Source organism: Drosophila ficusphila, unplaced genomic scaffold (genome assembly GCF_018152265.1).
Source record: "Drosophila ficusphila isolate 14025-0441.05 unplaced genomic scaffold, ASM1815226v1 contig_197, whole genome shotgun sequence".
Lineage (NCBI taxonomy): Eukaryota > Metazoa > Arthropoda > Insecta > Diptera > Drosophilidae > Drosophila > Drosophila ficusphila.
This window is the reverse complement of record NW_025064091.1, coordinates 1,800,184-1,817,078: the sequence shown is the minus strand read 5'-3', so window position 1 is coordinate 1,817,078 and position 16,895 is coordinate 1,800,184. Positions and strand designations below refer to the sequence as shown.

Below are 16,895 nucleotides of genomic sequence, written 5' to 3'. Positions count from 1 at the left end.
ACGATGAGTACATTTACATTTTTGAGCACACCACACACACTTTTAATGAATTAGCGAACTCAAACCTTATAGTTAACATAAATGTGTAAATGTGTAAATCATTCTCATAACATATGCACATATGCTTAAGAAAACCACGAGTTCCGATGGACTGCCTTCTGTTTTTTTGCGCCCCCTGTCTTGTTGCCTCCATTTCTGGATTTCGCCCCTGTTCGAACGAGAGAAATCTAATCAGCTGAATTAGAATTAAGTGGTCGAACCAGCGAGTTTGCTCGGGCCAGTTTGTCAGTCATTGGACGGCGGCCAGACGGAACTAAACCCAAAACAAACCCGAGTCGATCGGCGGACAGACGGATAGAGATTCTGGCGATGGGCAGCGATAAGGACACTGATATACTGCGGCCACTTAGCGATGGCGAGGTGGACGAGCTGCTCGACCTCTATAAGGCCCAGTTCGGGGTGAGGAACTTCCACTACCTGCTGCTGTACAACCAGCGGAAGTGGGATCGCCAGCTGGACGAGGCCGGGATACCGCGCGACGATCCCAACTACATTTCCCTGCGGAAACAGTTCTTCACCCACCGCAGGGGCGACTTCCGCCAGTGGGGCACCTACGTGAGTCTGCATCGGGACATCGTCCAGAGCGTCTCCTTCTTCAGCTGGCAGCCGGACGGCGCCCCGGAGATGTGGGAGTGCCTGGAGGCCACCGAGCTGATCGAGTGGACCCAGGGCGCCCTGCTCACCAACGTGGACCTGGGCTTCTGCGAGCGGATCAAGCAGCTGGTCGCCAGCCGCGGAGTCGCCTCCATTCAGCCGCGCCAGTGCTTCGGAATGGTTCTGCCCCACGAGGCAGCCCTCGGTGCCGAGGTTCCCGAGCTGTCCGAGTTCGAGATCCGGCGGCTGAGGGACGAGGACGCGGCCGTGGTCCACGAGACCTGGCCCAACAAGGGCGAGGGCTCTCTCACCTATCTCCGGGCTCTGGTCCGCTTCAACAAATCCCTGGGTGTCTGCCGGAGCGACACTGGCGAGCTGCTCGCCTGGATCTTCCAGAACGACTTTTCCGGGCTGGGGTGCGTATACCTATGTATAGGAAACTATATTGTTCAGAATTTCTTATAAAAAAGATAAATTAGGATAAAAACATACAGTGACGAACATAATTATTGGCACAGTTGGCTTCTTCAACTTTGAGGCTCATTTTCTCCTCTTAAAATGGGGATATTTACATAAAACAAAATTTATTCACATAATATAATTAATTAACAACACAACCCAGTTTTTTTTTAATATTTTACATCTTATACGTTATTTTTAAAATTAAAATAACGAAAACAAGTGCCGAATCTTCCTGAACAAAATTATTGGCACACTTGCTTTTAATTTGCATTTTTGGAACAATTTTACCGATTTGGCCAGTTTTTTTTTTATAAACACATTGATTATTATCCCCTGAGTGGTATGGAATAACTTTTTCCAGATAAAAGTATCAAATTGCCTTTTTTTAAACCTTTTTTCATAAAATAAGGGGTAAACATAAAAACTCTACATTTTCGGACCGGAAAATTATTTGGAATTTCCACAATCTTGGAAAATTATATGGTGAGATCGGAGAAATGATAGACAGAAGCCACTAAACCATTACAAGCATCGGGCAGCGTTTTAAGGGCGCCTAATCCTTAAAAAGTGATCAGCGCACAGGTTGACTCAAGGCTTTAGCGACCTTTTGGGCACTTTTTTGGAGGGTTCCTTTAAGAATATCGAAATATTATTTTTTCCCATGATTCCTTCTATAAACTCGAACTCGTCGACATCTGCAGTGGACTTGCAGCCCCACACCATGACGCCTCTAACACCATGCTTAACTGACTTAGCAGGGTTTTTGTTTAGGAGTTTTATATGAGGCTTTTTTCAAACAGATTGGCGACCGTCAGATTAGAAAATATATAATTTTTTTTTGTCAGAAAAGATGATATTAGCCCAAAAATCAACTGGCTACTTCAAATTCTCTTTTGCATAGTCCAATCGCTACTGTTTGTTGACTTTAGAAATAAGCGGTTTCCTTCTTGCGACCCGATACGTATAGTTAGGTCTATGCAGTGTCCTCCGAACCGTAATGGGGAGAAATTTTTTCAAAAACTGTTCTTTCACCCCATCTCCAATCTTTGTTAATGAAATTTTCGGGTTTACTTTCACTTGTTCTATGATTTTGGCCCGCTTCCAGTCACTTAAAGCCTTGAGTCAACCTGTGCGCTGATCACTTTTCAAGGATTAGGCGCCCTTAAAACGCTGCCCGATGCTTGTAATGGTTTAGTGGCTTCTGTCTATCATTTCTCCGATCTCACCATATAATTTTCCAAGATTGTGGAAATTCCAAATAATTTTCCGGTCCGAAAATGTAGAGTTTTTATGTTTACCCCTTATTTTATGAAAAAAAGGTTTAAAAAAAAGGCAATTTGATACTTTTATCTGGAAAAAGTTATTCCATACCACTCAGGGGATAATAATAAATGTGTTTATAAAAAAAAAAACTGGCCAAATCGGTAAAATTGTTCCAAAAATGCAAATTAAAAGCAAGTGTGCCAATAATTTTGTTCAGGAAGATTCGGCACTTGTTTTCGTTATTTTAATTTTAAAAATAAACTATAAGATGTAAAATATTAAAAAAAACTGGGTTGTGTTGTTAATTTATTATATTATGTGAATAAATTTTGTTTTATGTAAATATCCCCATTTTAAGAGGAGAAACTGAGCCTCAAAGTTGAACAAGCCAACTGTGCCAATAATTATGTTCGTCACTGTAGTTACTTAACTAAAACCACCGTAAATCGGTAAGCTAGGGTGTTTTAGAAACGATTTAAAAGAAATCATAACTTAGTTGTGTACTTTTCAATTCTAATTTTTGATTTAGGTTCCAAACAATCATATCACATATATAATATATAATATCATAGCTGTCAAAACTAGGTACAGTAAAAACAAAAAGCTCTGAAAGGCTTATATGGGTTCTTTTTTTAAATTGATCGAATTTTCCAAAGGTTTTCTATATATAAATGGTAAGAGTGGAAAAATGTCACAAACCGTATTTAAATTCTTGGTAGTGTTTGGATAAAATCCTTTTAATCAGAATCATTAGTAAAATGTACATCGTACATTAATAAAGCTGTTTAGTTCAGTGGTAAAATTGCAACAATAATCCTATGGTTGTTCCTTTTCTGTCGATTCCAGGATGCTTAAAGTGCTGCCCAAGGCGGAGCGACGTGGACTGGGTGGCCTCCTGGCCGCCGCGATGACACGGAGGATCGCCCAGAGCGAGGAGGTCACACTCAGCGCCTGGATCGTGGCCACCAACTTTCGGTCGGAGGCGCTCCTGAAGCGGATCGGCTACCAGAAGGAGCTGGTCAACGAGTGGATCAAGCTGCTGCCCAATCCCTCTTAGCAGTTGGTGTCCCTGCTCGACATTCCGGTTGATAGTTGCACATACCACGTAGCACAAGTGGGTTAGGTCAATGAGAACACACGACGATTTGCATTTGCTATGCCTATGTACATGGTCAACAATTTTATTTTGGCATTTGACATGCGCTCACGCTTTCTGAATACACTTTACGGCTTAATCAAATTCAAAAACAAATTCGACTCTTGCGGGCGGAAGGGGATATGGAAATCGGGGGCTCGAACTACTTATTTACACACTCGGCTAGCACTCGAAACAATATCAAAAATACATTAGTTTACAGCATTGCTTTGCATTCTGGGTGAACGAACGTACATACATATATCACGCACTTTTGACTTAACTGGCACAACACCCAAATCCTTCATCTTCGAGTTTATTTACTAAAAGAATGTCATAGATCAAAACTCGGTTACACCTTGTTTAAGCGTGTGTACTTAATTCCACTTAGACATCAATGGGTTCCTTTAGAACATCAAGTGAGCTGATTAAATATATCAAAACAGGGATTTGGAAATTAAGACACTCTTTCAGTCAATTAACATTAACTACTCTAATCATTAGCCATATTCAGCACCGTCTGCACCCATACATTTCCATTCGAATTCTTTCTTGTAGAGGGAAATTGCAACTTCCCTCCAGTACGATTGAAAACGCTAAAGAAAAACCTGCCTTTTCTTAAAATTATTAAATCTAGAGTTGTGCCTCTTTAGTCAAACGTATACAATATATATATAATAAAGAGAGAAGGGGAGAGAGTCGGGCGTTGGGTGGCGGAGGTTGCGGGTTAATACTATTCAGCTAACCCGCTTATTGGATACTTTCACTAACTATCAACTAAACAAAGAGCAGACGCGTGGCTGTCCCACTCGGCATGCCGCTGCCATTCGCCAGAAGGCTGTTCCCGGGCGCCCTGTGCAGCCCATTGGATAGCTTCCCGTTGACCGACCCCCGGTAATAGGGGTCCGTCTGCTGCTCCAGCGGCGAGTACTTCACGTGGTTGCTCTGCGACAGCGGCAGTGTCGGCTTCTCCTTGCCCCGGGTTATCTGCTTGGCGCGGTTGTAGCACAGCACGCCCACAATCGCCAGCGTCATGCCGAGGCAGTTGACCCACGTCACCGGATTGCCCAGGATCAGCAGCGACACGGCGATCACAAAGATCCGCTTGGAGGCGCTGGCAACCGCGTAGGTGAGTGGAGTGACCAGCGACAGGACGCTGAAGGCTATGATGTTCTGTAGCCAGTTGAGGACGCCGTCAGCGAAAAGCAGGGCAATCACCCGATAGTCCAGGTTTTTCTGCAAAGAGGAACAAGTTGCAAAACAATAGCGTTACTTTATAATTTGAGTAGTATTTTTTCCATGTCTTTGCAGAGGGTATTGCAGTAAGACACCTCATTCAGTAAGACACCTCATATTGAAGGAGACTTCTCGCAGCACATAAAAGATTTCTATTCTTGATCAGCATCCCCTTCGGGATATACAAACTAGTCTCCCAGTTTAAAAGCTTTCTCGCTGAAACTTGAATAAATGTTTTGTATCTACTGTATGTATGTAGTATATAAGATTGGCTGACAATATCATATTGCTCCCATAGGAAAGATCGACAAAACAACAGGAAACTAATTATAACACCGCTGTTGTTTATCATTCAAGCATCTTACTTGGATTATAAGTACTCTTACGACTCTTGAATTACGAATTAAATTCCATCAAACTCGAGGGGCTTTATCATATAGGTGTTATAGGAACACTAAAAAATTAATTTAAAAATTGTCACAGCTTCAAGGTTGTTAAGCATTCATACTTTTCGCTCGACATTTAGTATTTTGGTAATAGACATTAAAAACAACAATTTGTCAAGTTCTAACTGAAGTTCCAAAGGCTCGCCGAAGCTGTTCTTGTTTTTTTCTATAATACTTTACTTCTTCTGTTTTATTAAAAATTAAAAAACTCCTAAATATGTGTGAGGTCTAAAAAAGCAAATTCTTAAAGTTATAGTTTCTAAATGCAATCCGAGATTTAAAGACAGAGTCAGTCATATTATCTCATTATTATTAATTAAATTATCAAGGTGCTGCTTACTAATGATAAAATCCTTCTTATTAACAAGAAAGGAAGCTATCTTCAGCAAACCAAAGCGTATATGTATGTCTCTAAAACCTGCGCTAGCACGAATTTTCCCTACTATTGGTAAATTGTGTGTTCGGATCGGACGACTTTATCTGATAACTCCCATAGGAGGAATGGAAAAAATAAACGGAAAGAAATTATTACGCTGACGTTTTTTATATGATAATGATTTCTTCCAGATGGTGTTTTTGAGGATTCTTGAATTTCGAATTCAGTTTTTGAGGATTCTTGAATATCGAACTAAATTTCATGAAAATCGGATCCATTGTCCAAAGGAACAATCAGTAAAAATATAGAAGGTAATTAAAACATCGTCATAGCTGCGATAATGTTTAGCCTTTATGCATTTTTCTCGACGTTTGCGATAGCTGCAAAGGTATATGCTTCCTTTCTTGTTTATATTATATATAAAACCACCCTTAAAAGCAACATTTTATCGGGATTTTTTCAAATCTGAGTGATAGTTGGCTTAGAAACTTTACAGTGAATTAGAGCAAGAGTAAAATTTCACAAAAATTGGACATTATATAGATGACAGTGACAACCCAAAAATCTCTATACTATAAAGCATGCATTTTTGAAATATAGAGTTTTCAAGCGACTCTTTCCCCAAAACATGGCCGTCATAGGAACAATTCGAGGAGTCATACAAAATTATAAAAAAAATTAAAACATTGAACAAAATCGGAAAAACCTTGTTCCAATGAATATAGACGTTTTTGTCATTTAAGTTCTAGCCTCAAGGGTAATTAAGTTTTGGTTCGCCGAAGCTTCCGTTTTTGTTCAAATTTAAAGTTGTTAGCTTTGCAAGTTAGCAGATAAATTGCACTGAAAGGCAACCAGATTAATAGTAGGCTTTTTACTCGCATAGTGATACGGATCGGAAATATTCGCTATCTACGGCTATGAAAATTTTATTAAATTTAGTTTAACGTTAACGCCAAAAATAAATCTGTACGTTTTTGATGGGCTGACGAGTTTAAATTGTTATACATTCTTTTAAAGAGAATGCAACCTAGTTTTTTAATCACTATTAGCAAAATGGTATTATTTTAATAACGTTCTAAAAAAAATAAACATGATAAATTTGCACAAGTGCTTACATCTTCCGAAAGAATAAAGGACCGAAAACAGGCAAGACCAAATCACCTACAGAAAGTGTAGTCGTTGTCTTTAAATGTCTTCGACTATTTAAACTAACTACGCAAACTGCAGACAAACACAAGTGTTTTTACGCCCGCGTGCTACATAGGTACTTTGAAACGTGGACAATAGTTTAAATTGAGGTGTTTCGGAACAGCTTTAAATGCTTTGAGTTGTTTTTCAGTTTCTTGAGCATTTTATCTAAACGGAAAAGCCAATTATGAAGATAAGATTTCCCCACGCTCGCGCAAAGCTTTCGAGGTGCGCTACTCACAATGGCCGTGTGGCGGAATACAGCAAAGCTATCCATATACAACCAAAGAGGAAGGAAGATGAACAGCGACAGCTTTCCGAGCAAATGCAACAACCGCAAATGATGGATGTTGGTGTCCTTAAGCACCTGTACGTAAACAAAAAATTACAAAGTGGAAGTAAATCACTTGCTAGGCAGGAACTGTACCTTCTTGGAGAAGATGTTTTGCATGGAGAAGCCCATTGTTGAGATGAGGGCGCTGATCAAGCCCATCATGTCGAAGGAGATCTCCGTGACGGTGGCAATGCCTACGCCCGTAATGATGGGAAGCAGGCTCAGGTACACGAGCGTCGGCTGTTTCTCGCCAAAGAAGAGGCGTGTCAGGACGACGGTAAACAGTGGCATTGTGGCTTTCACTGGAAACAAAGATTTATTGATTATTATAATTCCACTTCAGAAGAGTTTACTAATATAATGTAACTCTTTTCTAGAACCAAAAATGTTAATTTTAAAGCTGGTCTTTGAAATCGTGTTTTAATTTAAAATTCAAATTGTACACCTTGAAATAATCATTTCAGCTGTGCTTTTATCAAATAGTTTTTTACAAGCAACTAATGCAAATGCTAATACATATATTATTATTGTTATTTGTTGTTGATTGCAAATTGTGTTAAGCCATTTTAATGAAACACTGATTAAGTGTCAATACAGAATCACAAATGCTTTATCTATCATCTTATCAGATGTGCCCGCGCTTGGAAGTTGTCTCTCAGACACATCGGGCAGATTCTGCTGACGTGTTGGGGGAGCGAACCACCAGTTTGGCGGGCACTCCACTCACCCGTGTGTGCGTAAGAAACTGGCACCTTCCACAGCGAGATGTGAGAGGTGACGGAGGCCAGCAGCTTTCCCAGCGCCAGGGGCACTATCAAGCGAAAGTAGTAGGAGCGCGGGATGTCCTGGTACTTCCGAATGCGCCACAGGTTGAAGAAGGGCCCGCTGTACAGTGTGATGCTGCATAGCTGCACCAGAGTCACGGTCATCGGAAAGGGGAACTCGTTGAGGACCATCTTGCCGATCACGTTGTTGCTGGAGGAGATCACGTACCAGAAGAGGCACATTAGCAGCACCACGGCGATGTGCCGCGACCCCGTCCGCTTGCCACCCAGCATTTTCTGTGCGGGTTCGTCGGGTTTTACCCGTGCTCTCGTGGCTTAAGTCCGGGTGCGGAAGCGGATGCCGATTCTACCGCGGATTGTGGGCAAGTGGCAAAGCCCGAGACTGGAGCTTTTGGTACTGGCCTGGTACCTGCGGTCTGCTTCTTGTCCGACGCACGGGGCTTATTGCATCGCGCCTGAATTTCTTTTAAATCGTCGTCTGTTTGTTTTCTACGTGTACTACGTGCTTTATCGATAGCTTCGATAACTTAGTGAAGGCCGGTAGCAACACAATAGTATCGCGCCGTTTTGAATTGGGAAATTATAGGTCATGTTGCAGATTTTCATAAATAAATTTTCGATTAAAGTATAGAAAAAAAATGTTGTCGGGAAATAAGACTTATTTACCAAATTTAAAAAAAAAAAAAAAAAATTGAAAACTATCGATAGTCCTCAAATTAAAGGTTACCATTTGTATATGTGTTTGGTCTTATACCTTAGATTTACACTACGAGTATATCGGGTTATCTATTAAGATAGCCATTTACCCGTTTACTTCAAATTAGCGCTTACACTTGGGAATCTACTTATAAAACGGGACTTAACTAAATATGTTATTGTCATTTTTTTTAATTTGTTCGTCGATATTATTGCCCACAATTTATGCTTAAGTCCAGAACAGGTTTATTTGTTTTTTTCGTCAACTAATGAACCAAAGATATGAAATGCAAATCTTATGTAAAAACACGGTGTGATTCTGAAGAATTGGCGCAATTTATTATTTTCTCTCGATTTTGCCTAGTAAACGTAGGGTTGCAAAAAATTATCTCTAGATTTTGAGAAAATTAATTAACAGTGGAGCAAAGACACAACCCTTAATTTGTTTCATACAAAAATTGTCAAATATACAGTTATTCAGACGGCAACCAATATGAGCAATTCATGGTTACTCTAAAATGCAAATTTTGGCGCTATACAATACTAGCGCAATTTAAATTTTTTATACATATTTTGTGTGTTTAATGTTTTACTTATTTTAACGGTGTTTTATTACTTTATTTTATTGTTTATTATATTTAGTACAAATTTCATTAAAATATATTCAGCTTTTCCCGAGATATTTCCAGTTGTACTCTTATTTCAAAAAGCTAAATTGGGTTATTATGCAGTCCTCGTCCGATATCGCCGGTCTTTTAAAAAAAATCAGGAAGGGGAAGGATCTTACTTACGGTTAAAAGTGCTTAGCGAATTATGGGCGGATCAACCTAAGACGGAAGAACTTGAAAAAAAGTCGAAGATGGCATTTTCAGCGCTGCTTAATAAGAGATTGATACAATTTTTTTTTAACTATTTATATATTTAAGGCGTTGGGGTTAACCAATCGTCATTAATTTTTTTTTAAATGTTCCTAATTGTTTCCTTTAACTAATGAACTAGGATTATCCAAAAATATTAAAAACTGTTTAATTGAGAAAATAATTAGTGAGAAAAAAAGCGCGAAAATCGAAATTTTTTTTCAAAAGCTATTTTTTGCAATTTTCATTTTTTTTTCTGATCCTAGTTCATTTTATGCACAGTATTGTCCACTTTAAGATTTTTTCGGTTTTTGTGTTTTCGATTACCCGTTTTGGCTGAATCACTTCCGTAAGCGGGACATCTTTTTGCCGAAATGTTGCAACTGAGGAACGCCCCCTCCCGCACCTTTTTGGATTTTTCAATTTTGAAATTTTTGTCGAAAATAATTATGTTTTCAAATAAAGTTACAAATTTCAGATTTTTATCTTTAACCGTTTTCTCAAAACAATTTTTTTAAAAAATGTCAATTTTTCGGCCCTACAAGGTGAGAACCTGCATAAACGACTGATTCCGGGCTTAATTTTTTTCTTTTATTTTATTGAGGTTAAAACAAAAACTAAAAAAAATAAAAATATTCAGTTGTCAATAAATTCTTTGCAAAACGCAAACAGAATCTAAAGACACAAAATAAAGCAACGGTAAATCAATTTTGATATATTATATGTAGGGGAGGGTGGCCCGATACCAACCCCCTAAATGGCAAAGGCGATAAAGGTGAGAAAAATCAATTTTTCAGTTCAGTTCAAAAATTTACTATGTAGAGGGATCAGTTTACTATACATCTAATTGATTAGTAAATGCGTAGGTGCTTTGAAGCGTTAGATATTCAGGCAAATATAAAACTGCACTTTTTGGTCGTACTCAAAAGTAGTGGCCCGAAACCGACCCCCTATTACTTAACAGAAAAATTTAATAACATAAAATAGAATTTAATGATTTTGACGTTTATTAAGAAATATGCGTGAATGACAGCTAGGACTATCAACTATCAGAAAACCTTACCCTCCGATTTTTATGCGGAGAAAAAAAACTTTAAAAATATTTAAGCTCAAGTTCAGTAAAGAAAAAAATGAATGTCACAGGCGTTGAAACAAAACAAACGGAAAAATTGCAGTGAAACAAAAGAAGTCAAATTGGCTATCTATCTCCAAAATGTCTGTGTTATAACAGCTTTTCACCGACGTTACCGACAATTCGGCTAGCATCGCCATCTCTGAGCAACATGGGGGGGGGATGGGTCGGTATGGTACGACCGGTCGGTATGGGACCACTCTCCCCTATATGAAGACGTGTCTTTGATACAATTGTTCCTCTTTTTGAACAATGCCTAGCAAACGAATTGAAAAAAAAATGGATTTATGATAATTCACTTGGTTTACATCAACTAATTTAAAACCGGCAAAGGAATTAATAAATATGTTTGATATTAAATGAAAGGTTTTAAAGGCAAAAAAGGCTGTATTTGTGTTTTTTGTGGCGAAATGAGTAATTTATTTTTATTAAGTTAAATGACATATTACTGCTCAACTTTTGAAGAGTATTAAGAAAAAAATGTAATGAAAAATATTTAGAAATAAATATAAAATAAATAAAAGTGAAAAATTGGGAGCGTACAAAAAACACGACCGTTCGCTTGAAGAGAAAAGTGAGAATCGGACTAAAATAGGACTAAGATATAAGGAAAACAACTTTATGAGATACGGTCGTTTAGAATGTATCATATATTTGGGTCAAAACGCGGTCTGGAAGGTCTAGGGGGTGGTGTCGCTTCAGATCGATTGAGATCACGTTCGATGTCCCTGGTACGCATATACCAGGAGACTCCAGGGATCATTCTTAGAGCTTTGCCCTGCAGAACTCGGATTTCGTTAAGGGGGGGGTAAGGTTTTAAAGGCCAAAAAAAGGGCCATTTTTGATCTTTTTTTGCGGCGAAATGAGTAAGTTTATTTTATTGAGCTTAATTACATGTTATTGTTTAACTTTTAAAGAGTATTAGAAAAAAAAATTATTAAAAAATATTAAGAAATAAGCCTGTGGCGGTTAATCTTCCGAAGCGCCTTAAGAAAAAGTTGTTTTGCGGTGAACATCATAGGGCGTTAACGGATCATCTTAAAAATAAAATGTGATATGCGTTGTAAAGATAATGAATTTCCCGAGGTAATCAGGAAGAGATTTTTTTAAATTTATTTTTGTCTATTTTTGGGAGCACTTGAAAGTGAAAAGTGCGATTTTAGCTTAAAAAATCGCTGTTAATTTATTTTTTAAAAATAGAAAAAAATTAAAAATTAAAAAAAACTCTTCCTGATTACCTGCGTATTTATATTGAGAATTTGTGTTAAAAATTTGAAAAGGATCGGTTCAGTAGATTTTGAGTTCTGATGTTCACCGACTTTCAAAATAACGTCTTCGGCAAAATCGATTCAAAGTATTTTTATACGTGAAAATACGTCCAAATACGGTTGTTTAAAACGCTGTAACTTCGTTAGTTTGACTTTAATTGACTCAAAATTTTTACACAATGTTCTCGACACATTGATCATTCAGAAAAAAAAAAAAAAAAAAACATAATATGTATCAATTGTCGTTATACCTTTTGATATAATGCATTTAATATTCACTAAACGCGAACAGAAATCTGTAATATGTATATGTATGTATGTATGTATGTTAGGGCTCGACTATGCTTGTGAATAAAAACAAAATTTTCGAATCTAGCAATCTGTGTAAGATCCATCAGCCTTGCTTTACAAAAGTTTCTTTCTAATATTTCAGTTTCTGTGATATCCTCGTCGACTACAATTCGTAAAAAACAAATTTGTTCGGTGGAAAGTTAAAAATATAGCCCGAATAGTGAACGACTATAAAATTATAAATTCAAATTGTCAAGCTTTCTGTTACGCAATATTTCCAAAGCAAGTTTTACAAAATTCTGACTAATACTATATTCTATATTTACTTATTTTATTAAATTTTTTTTAAAAGGCAATTCATTATAATTTTTGGCTTTCTTTAGTTTTCCATAATTTTGTAGGTTGTATACAAAGGCCTTCCAACATGAGTGAACCCGTGCCCTCCACTGAGGCAGTCGGTGTAAAAAAAGGTCAAAGCATAAGTAAAGAGCTGTGGAATGACAATGCATTTTTGAATTATTTGCGCCACTTCATTAAGCATTGCGGCGACCTGAGTTACATGCAGTTGGCCCAAGAGGCCGCCAGTTCCTGGGAAAAGATGACCGGTAAAGAAAAGGACTGTTATTCCAACATCGAAGGTACCGCGATTGCAATAACGGCCGTGGCTTCTGAGACTGCCAATAATTCGAATAGCGGCGTAAAGGCTGTGAAGTGTCACACCAGGCCACCCAAATCGTGCGCAAGGGCGAAAAAGACCTTTGCCACGCCCCGACGAAAGGCGGCCCTTGGCAAGCCGAAAAGACGTGCCGTTTGTCCCTCGAAAGATAAAGAAAAGGAGAAGAAAGAGAAGGAGGGATGTGCCACCGAAGATGCTAAACTCAAGAAGACGGGTCCGATAACCATAAACGGGTATCTGAACTTTTTACGTTCTCTCAGGAAGAACGGTGGCTTAAAGCTCCGGGAACTGGTTCAACAGGGCCCCGTAGCCTGGCGAGAGCTCTCGGAAGAGGAGAAGGATCGTTTCCGCCAGATGGTAAGCGCTTTACTACATTGCTGAATACTTACAAATTCTGATCTATTCATTTATTCAATTGATCCACGTAACATAAATAATTCTGTAATATACCTTTACAGGCCAGCGAGGTCACCGCATCTGCATGCAACGTAAGTTCTTCCTAAGGCGTCAAATTCCATCCGAGTCCCGCCATTCGTACTATTTTATGCGATTTTTGTTACTTCTGTAAATTGTGTATCTATCTAAATTTAATATCCGTCAGTTTTACAAAATTTATATTAAGAGTATACGACAATTAAAATATTTGACCAGAAAAAGCAAGAAAAAGTGTTTTTACTGGATCCTTGAAAAAGTATTTTTATAGTTTAACCATATTTTCGTTTGGCTTCCTAAAATCAAATTTCTGCTTCTTTATTATTCGTGTGTTAATGTAACTTTATATTCGTAACAACGTTTTATACAATGGAGCATACTTTTTCTAGAATAAAAAAAAATTTGAGAAATCTTATATAAAGAAGCCACGCTTTCGGCTTGCGTGCAGTTCAACTCGGTTCATTTGTACACAACATACACATTGGGCATAACACACACTTCGCACAACACACTTCACATATAGCAATTCGATCAAAGTTGCAGCTCCAAAGATCGCAAATAAATACACATTTGTGGTGGCATATTTATATACCCTTAGAAATGAAACATCAAGCAAAAGAGTTCCGTTAAGATTGTCTTAAGACGTTATTTCGATTTTTCGTTGGTTTCAAAGACTTTGTTTGTTGTTCAAACTATTCTTCTACCGCTTATAATTTTATTTGCAACCAATTTAATTGCTATCTGTGTGCGTGATGGGAGTAGACCGATGTCCGGATAGAAGAGCCAAAAGGGGCGTAGACTTGGTCTGTCCGGTATGCAAAGCTGAGGTTTACCTAGTCGAGGTTTGCATAAGATCATGAGTAGCTACATCTTATGCATTCGGCCTATAATTTGTAGGATAAAAATGTTTTACCCTTACTGTAGGGTTCTCCACGGGGTATATTGGGTACTTGTTTCATATCTCAGATTTGGGACCTCACAAACACTTGGCTGTAGTCACATAAAAAACTTATGTATAAAAATAGCACAAATCCTTTTCTGGCTAGAGAGAGAGTGGGAGAAAGTGAAGGTCAAAGACTCTCGTCAAAACATTTGTAACGGACGACTAGGAACCAGATTATGAGTTTGAAAATTTCTACCCGCTAGAGAGAGAGAGGTAGGGGTAAGGAGAAAGGCTATTTTCAAACATATGAAGCGGGTGGCTAAGAAGCAAGTAATTCGTTTTAAAACTCAGCGACTAGTTTCCTCAAACCAAATGATTAGTTTCATAACTCTTTTCTTTGCTCTAAATAATTTTATTTAACGCTTTAAACTAGTTTTAAAATTCTTTTCAGTACTCCCAATAATTATAAAACTTGTATTAACAACTAAACATAATCATTCAAATTATTATATATTTTTATAACACCCAAAATTTGTTAAAATTAAAACTTTCGGTTTCTCAGTATAACGAACAAAAAATCCAATTTGTAGTACTAACAGCGGCAGGCGATTTTAAAATTTTTCTTAATGTGGGCAGGATTTGCTGTCTGTTATTTTTATGTTATGATATTTTTCAAATGGTTTTTTTAAAGATTCACAACCCGCTAACCTGCAATTCTACATGATTTTAAAGTTTATTTTACATTTTTTCCGCCAGAGGGCGAAAGTAAGAGGTAGAGCTTAGGCGACCCGCCAAGACGCCAAAGCGACATCTGCCGGCTGACTGCTTTTTTAAGCGCCGTTCGCACTGCTTAGCTCGCAAAGCGACAACTATTGAGAATTTTGCGTGGGTCGCGTCTTGGCTTTCGTCTTAGGTTTTAGCTTTGGATACTGGTTGGGTTTTCTAAGGTCATGTTCACTAGTTCAAACTAAGAAATTTTTTGATACAAAAGGTTCAAGTTACTCCAAAGAATTGATTAGGAAATGTGTGTCTTAACTAAACTCTACTTCTACACATTCCCTACAAATAATAGGCCGAATGCTTAAGATGTAGCTACCGTTCGCTTCAAGCTGCGGCTATATTAATTTAACATGATCTGCTAGTACTGGCCGTACAACCATTAAATTAATAGTACTAAATCGCTACAAGATTCCACAGCCAATACCTATCAGTATATAACTATCCTGACTTGTTTCAACCCACCCACGCACATGCTCATAAATTATTATATATTTCAAAAACATTCGACGCACCCCATCCAAATTAGGATAAGGCACGGCCTCATATTAATGTAGGAGCTAGATGTTAAATTAGTGCCCGTATAATGTGGGCCGAGACTACACCGTCGTTTGTTCACCATATTAACGTGTATCATTTTATTTAAATTTAAAAAAAAATCAATATAAATGGCTTCCGTTGTGTGTGATGTTTGCTACGAAAAATTGCTCTTTCGGGCTTTGAGCTTCATTACGATGAATGCTCAAAATTAAATAAATCTAACAAAATTACGTGTGATCTATGTTGTTCAAACTTAGATATGAGCAAGTTTAGTGCTCATTACGAGAAATGTGTCGGACCCAAAAATGCGTGTAAAGTGTTGATGGATACGCAACGAAAAGTTCTAAAACTGCAATCACCAATAATTGAGGTTTTTGAGGAAAATTATAACCTCCCCTCCACGTCGGCTGCAACCACCAAGCGTCAAAGGATTGACATACATAATCTGAATACCCTGAAGCAACAATCTCAAAAATTATATGAGGATAATGACAACTTGCCCTCCACGTCGGTTACAGCATCCAAACGTCAAAGGATTGATCATAATAGGATGCAAGGGCATAAAACCGTTAAAAGTAAGTCTCAACATATTACAGTTATATGTGACTTGTGTGGTGACTCATAAACTGAGTCAGGAAGGATTAGGCACATAAGATCAGAAAAACATAAGAATGCGATTGCAACGGATACTGGAAATGTTGCTATAATTAATTTATCTTCTGAATCTCAATTTCCAATAAAGTCATATCGAATTAGGGACCTTATACCAACGATGTAATTGATTTAAAAAAATTCTATAATAAATATCGCCTAAATATTTTAAAATTTATTACTCGTTGGATGACTGAATATAAATCCATTAAATTTAACTTGCAAGTTTATGGATTATATATAAAATAAAATAAAACTGATGAAGCATTTTGGTACAGCGTACAGACCAGTGTATGATGAGGATGACATAGGATACCTATCCAATGCTAGCAGTGAGTTTCAAGAAAGAGACTCAGGATGGGCGATCAAATCATTTACATATTATATTTTGATCTGGTGATTGTTAAATTGGAACATATTCCTGTAAGAGGCTTTATTCCGGCACCCCCAACAATTAAAGCTAAAAACGCTTTAATAAATGTTAAAAACCACGAAGATTATTGTTTTAAGTGGTGTTTGTTAAGTGGTATCGCATATAAAAAACATGCGACTGAAATTTTTACAACACCCAGACAACGCAGAGCTGCTAGGGAACAATTACAGTTCGCTCATACATATTCGTCTGTGAATATATCATCTCAAATAATAATCTATAGAGATGTAACAATGCATTTCACTGAAATAGATTTTCCAATCACCAAAAAGGGGATCAAAAAATTTGAACAATTAAATCCTGACTTTAGCATCAACGTGTACGAAGTTGATCCTACAGGAAAGCAAATTGTTGGACCAGTCGTCAGAACTAATTTAAGA

General features: G+C 37.8%; 3 protein-coding genes across 3 annotated transcripts; 2 read left to right on the top strand and 1 right to left on the bottom strand.

The window, feature by feature from the left end:
* The first annotated feature begins 251 nt into the window (after positions 1-251).
* Positions 252-3,629, top strand: LOC108100932. The gene is made up of 2 exons (XM_017205072.2): positions 252-1,070; positions 3,226-3,629. The coding sequence occupies exons 1-2, from the start codon at positions 370-372 to the stop codon at positions 3,434-3,436; spliced, it is 912 nt and encodes a 303-aa protein (XP_017060561.1). The 5' UTR covers positions 252-369; the 3' UTR covers positions 3,437-3,629.
* LOC108100931 (solute carrier family 35 member E1 homolog) lies at positions 3,524-8,390 on the bottom strand. The gene is made up of 4 exons (XM_017205071.1): positions 7,822-8,390; positions 7,188-7,396; positions 7,002-7,127; positions 3,524-4,750 (listed from the first exon to the last, which is right to left on the bottom strand). Exons 1-4 carry the CDS (start codon positions 8,150-8,152, stop codon positions 4,292-4,294), a joined length of 1,125 nt encoding a protein of 374 aa, XP_017060560.1. The 5' UTR covers positions 8,153-8,390; the 3' UTR covers positions 3,524-4,291.
* A 3,868-nt stretch (positions 8,391-12,258) lies between these two features.
* LOC108100917 lies at positions 12,259-13,459 on the top strand. The gene is made up of 3 exons (XM_017205030.2): positions 12,259-12,405; positions 12,507-13,156; positions 13,258-13,459. Exons 2-3 carry the CDS (start codon positions 12,548-12,550, stop codon positions 13,300-13,302), a joined length of 654 nt encoding a protein of 217 aa, XP_017060519.1. The 5' UTR covers positions 12,259-12,405; positions 12,507-12,547; the 3' UTR covers positions 13,303-13,459.
* Positions 13,460-16,895: the final 3,436 nt, after the last annotated feature.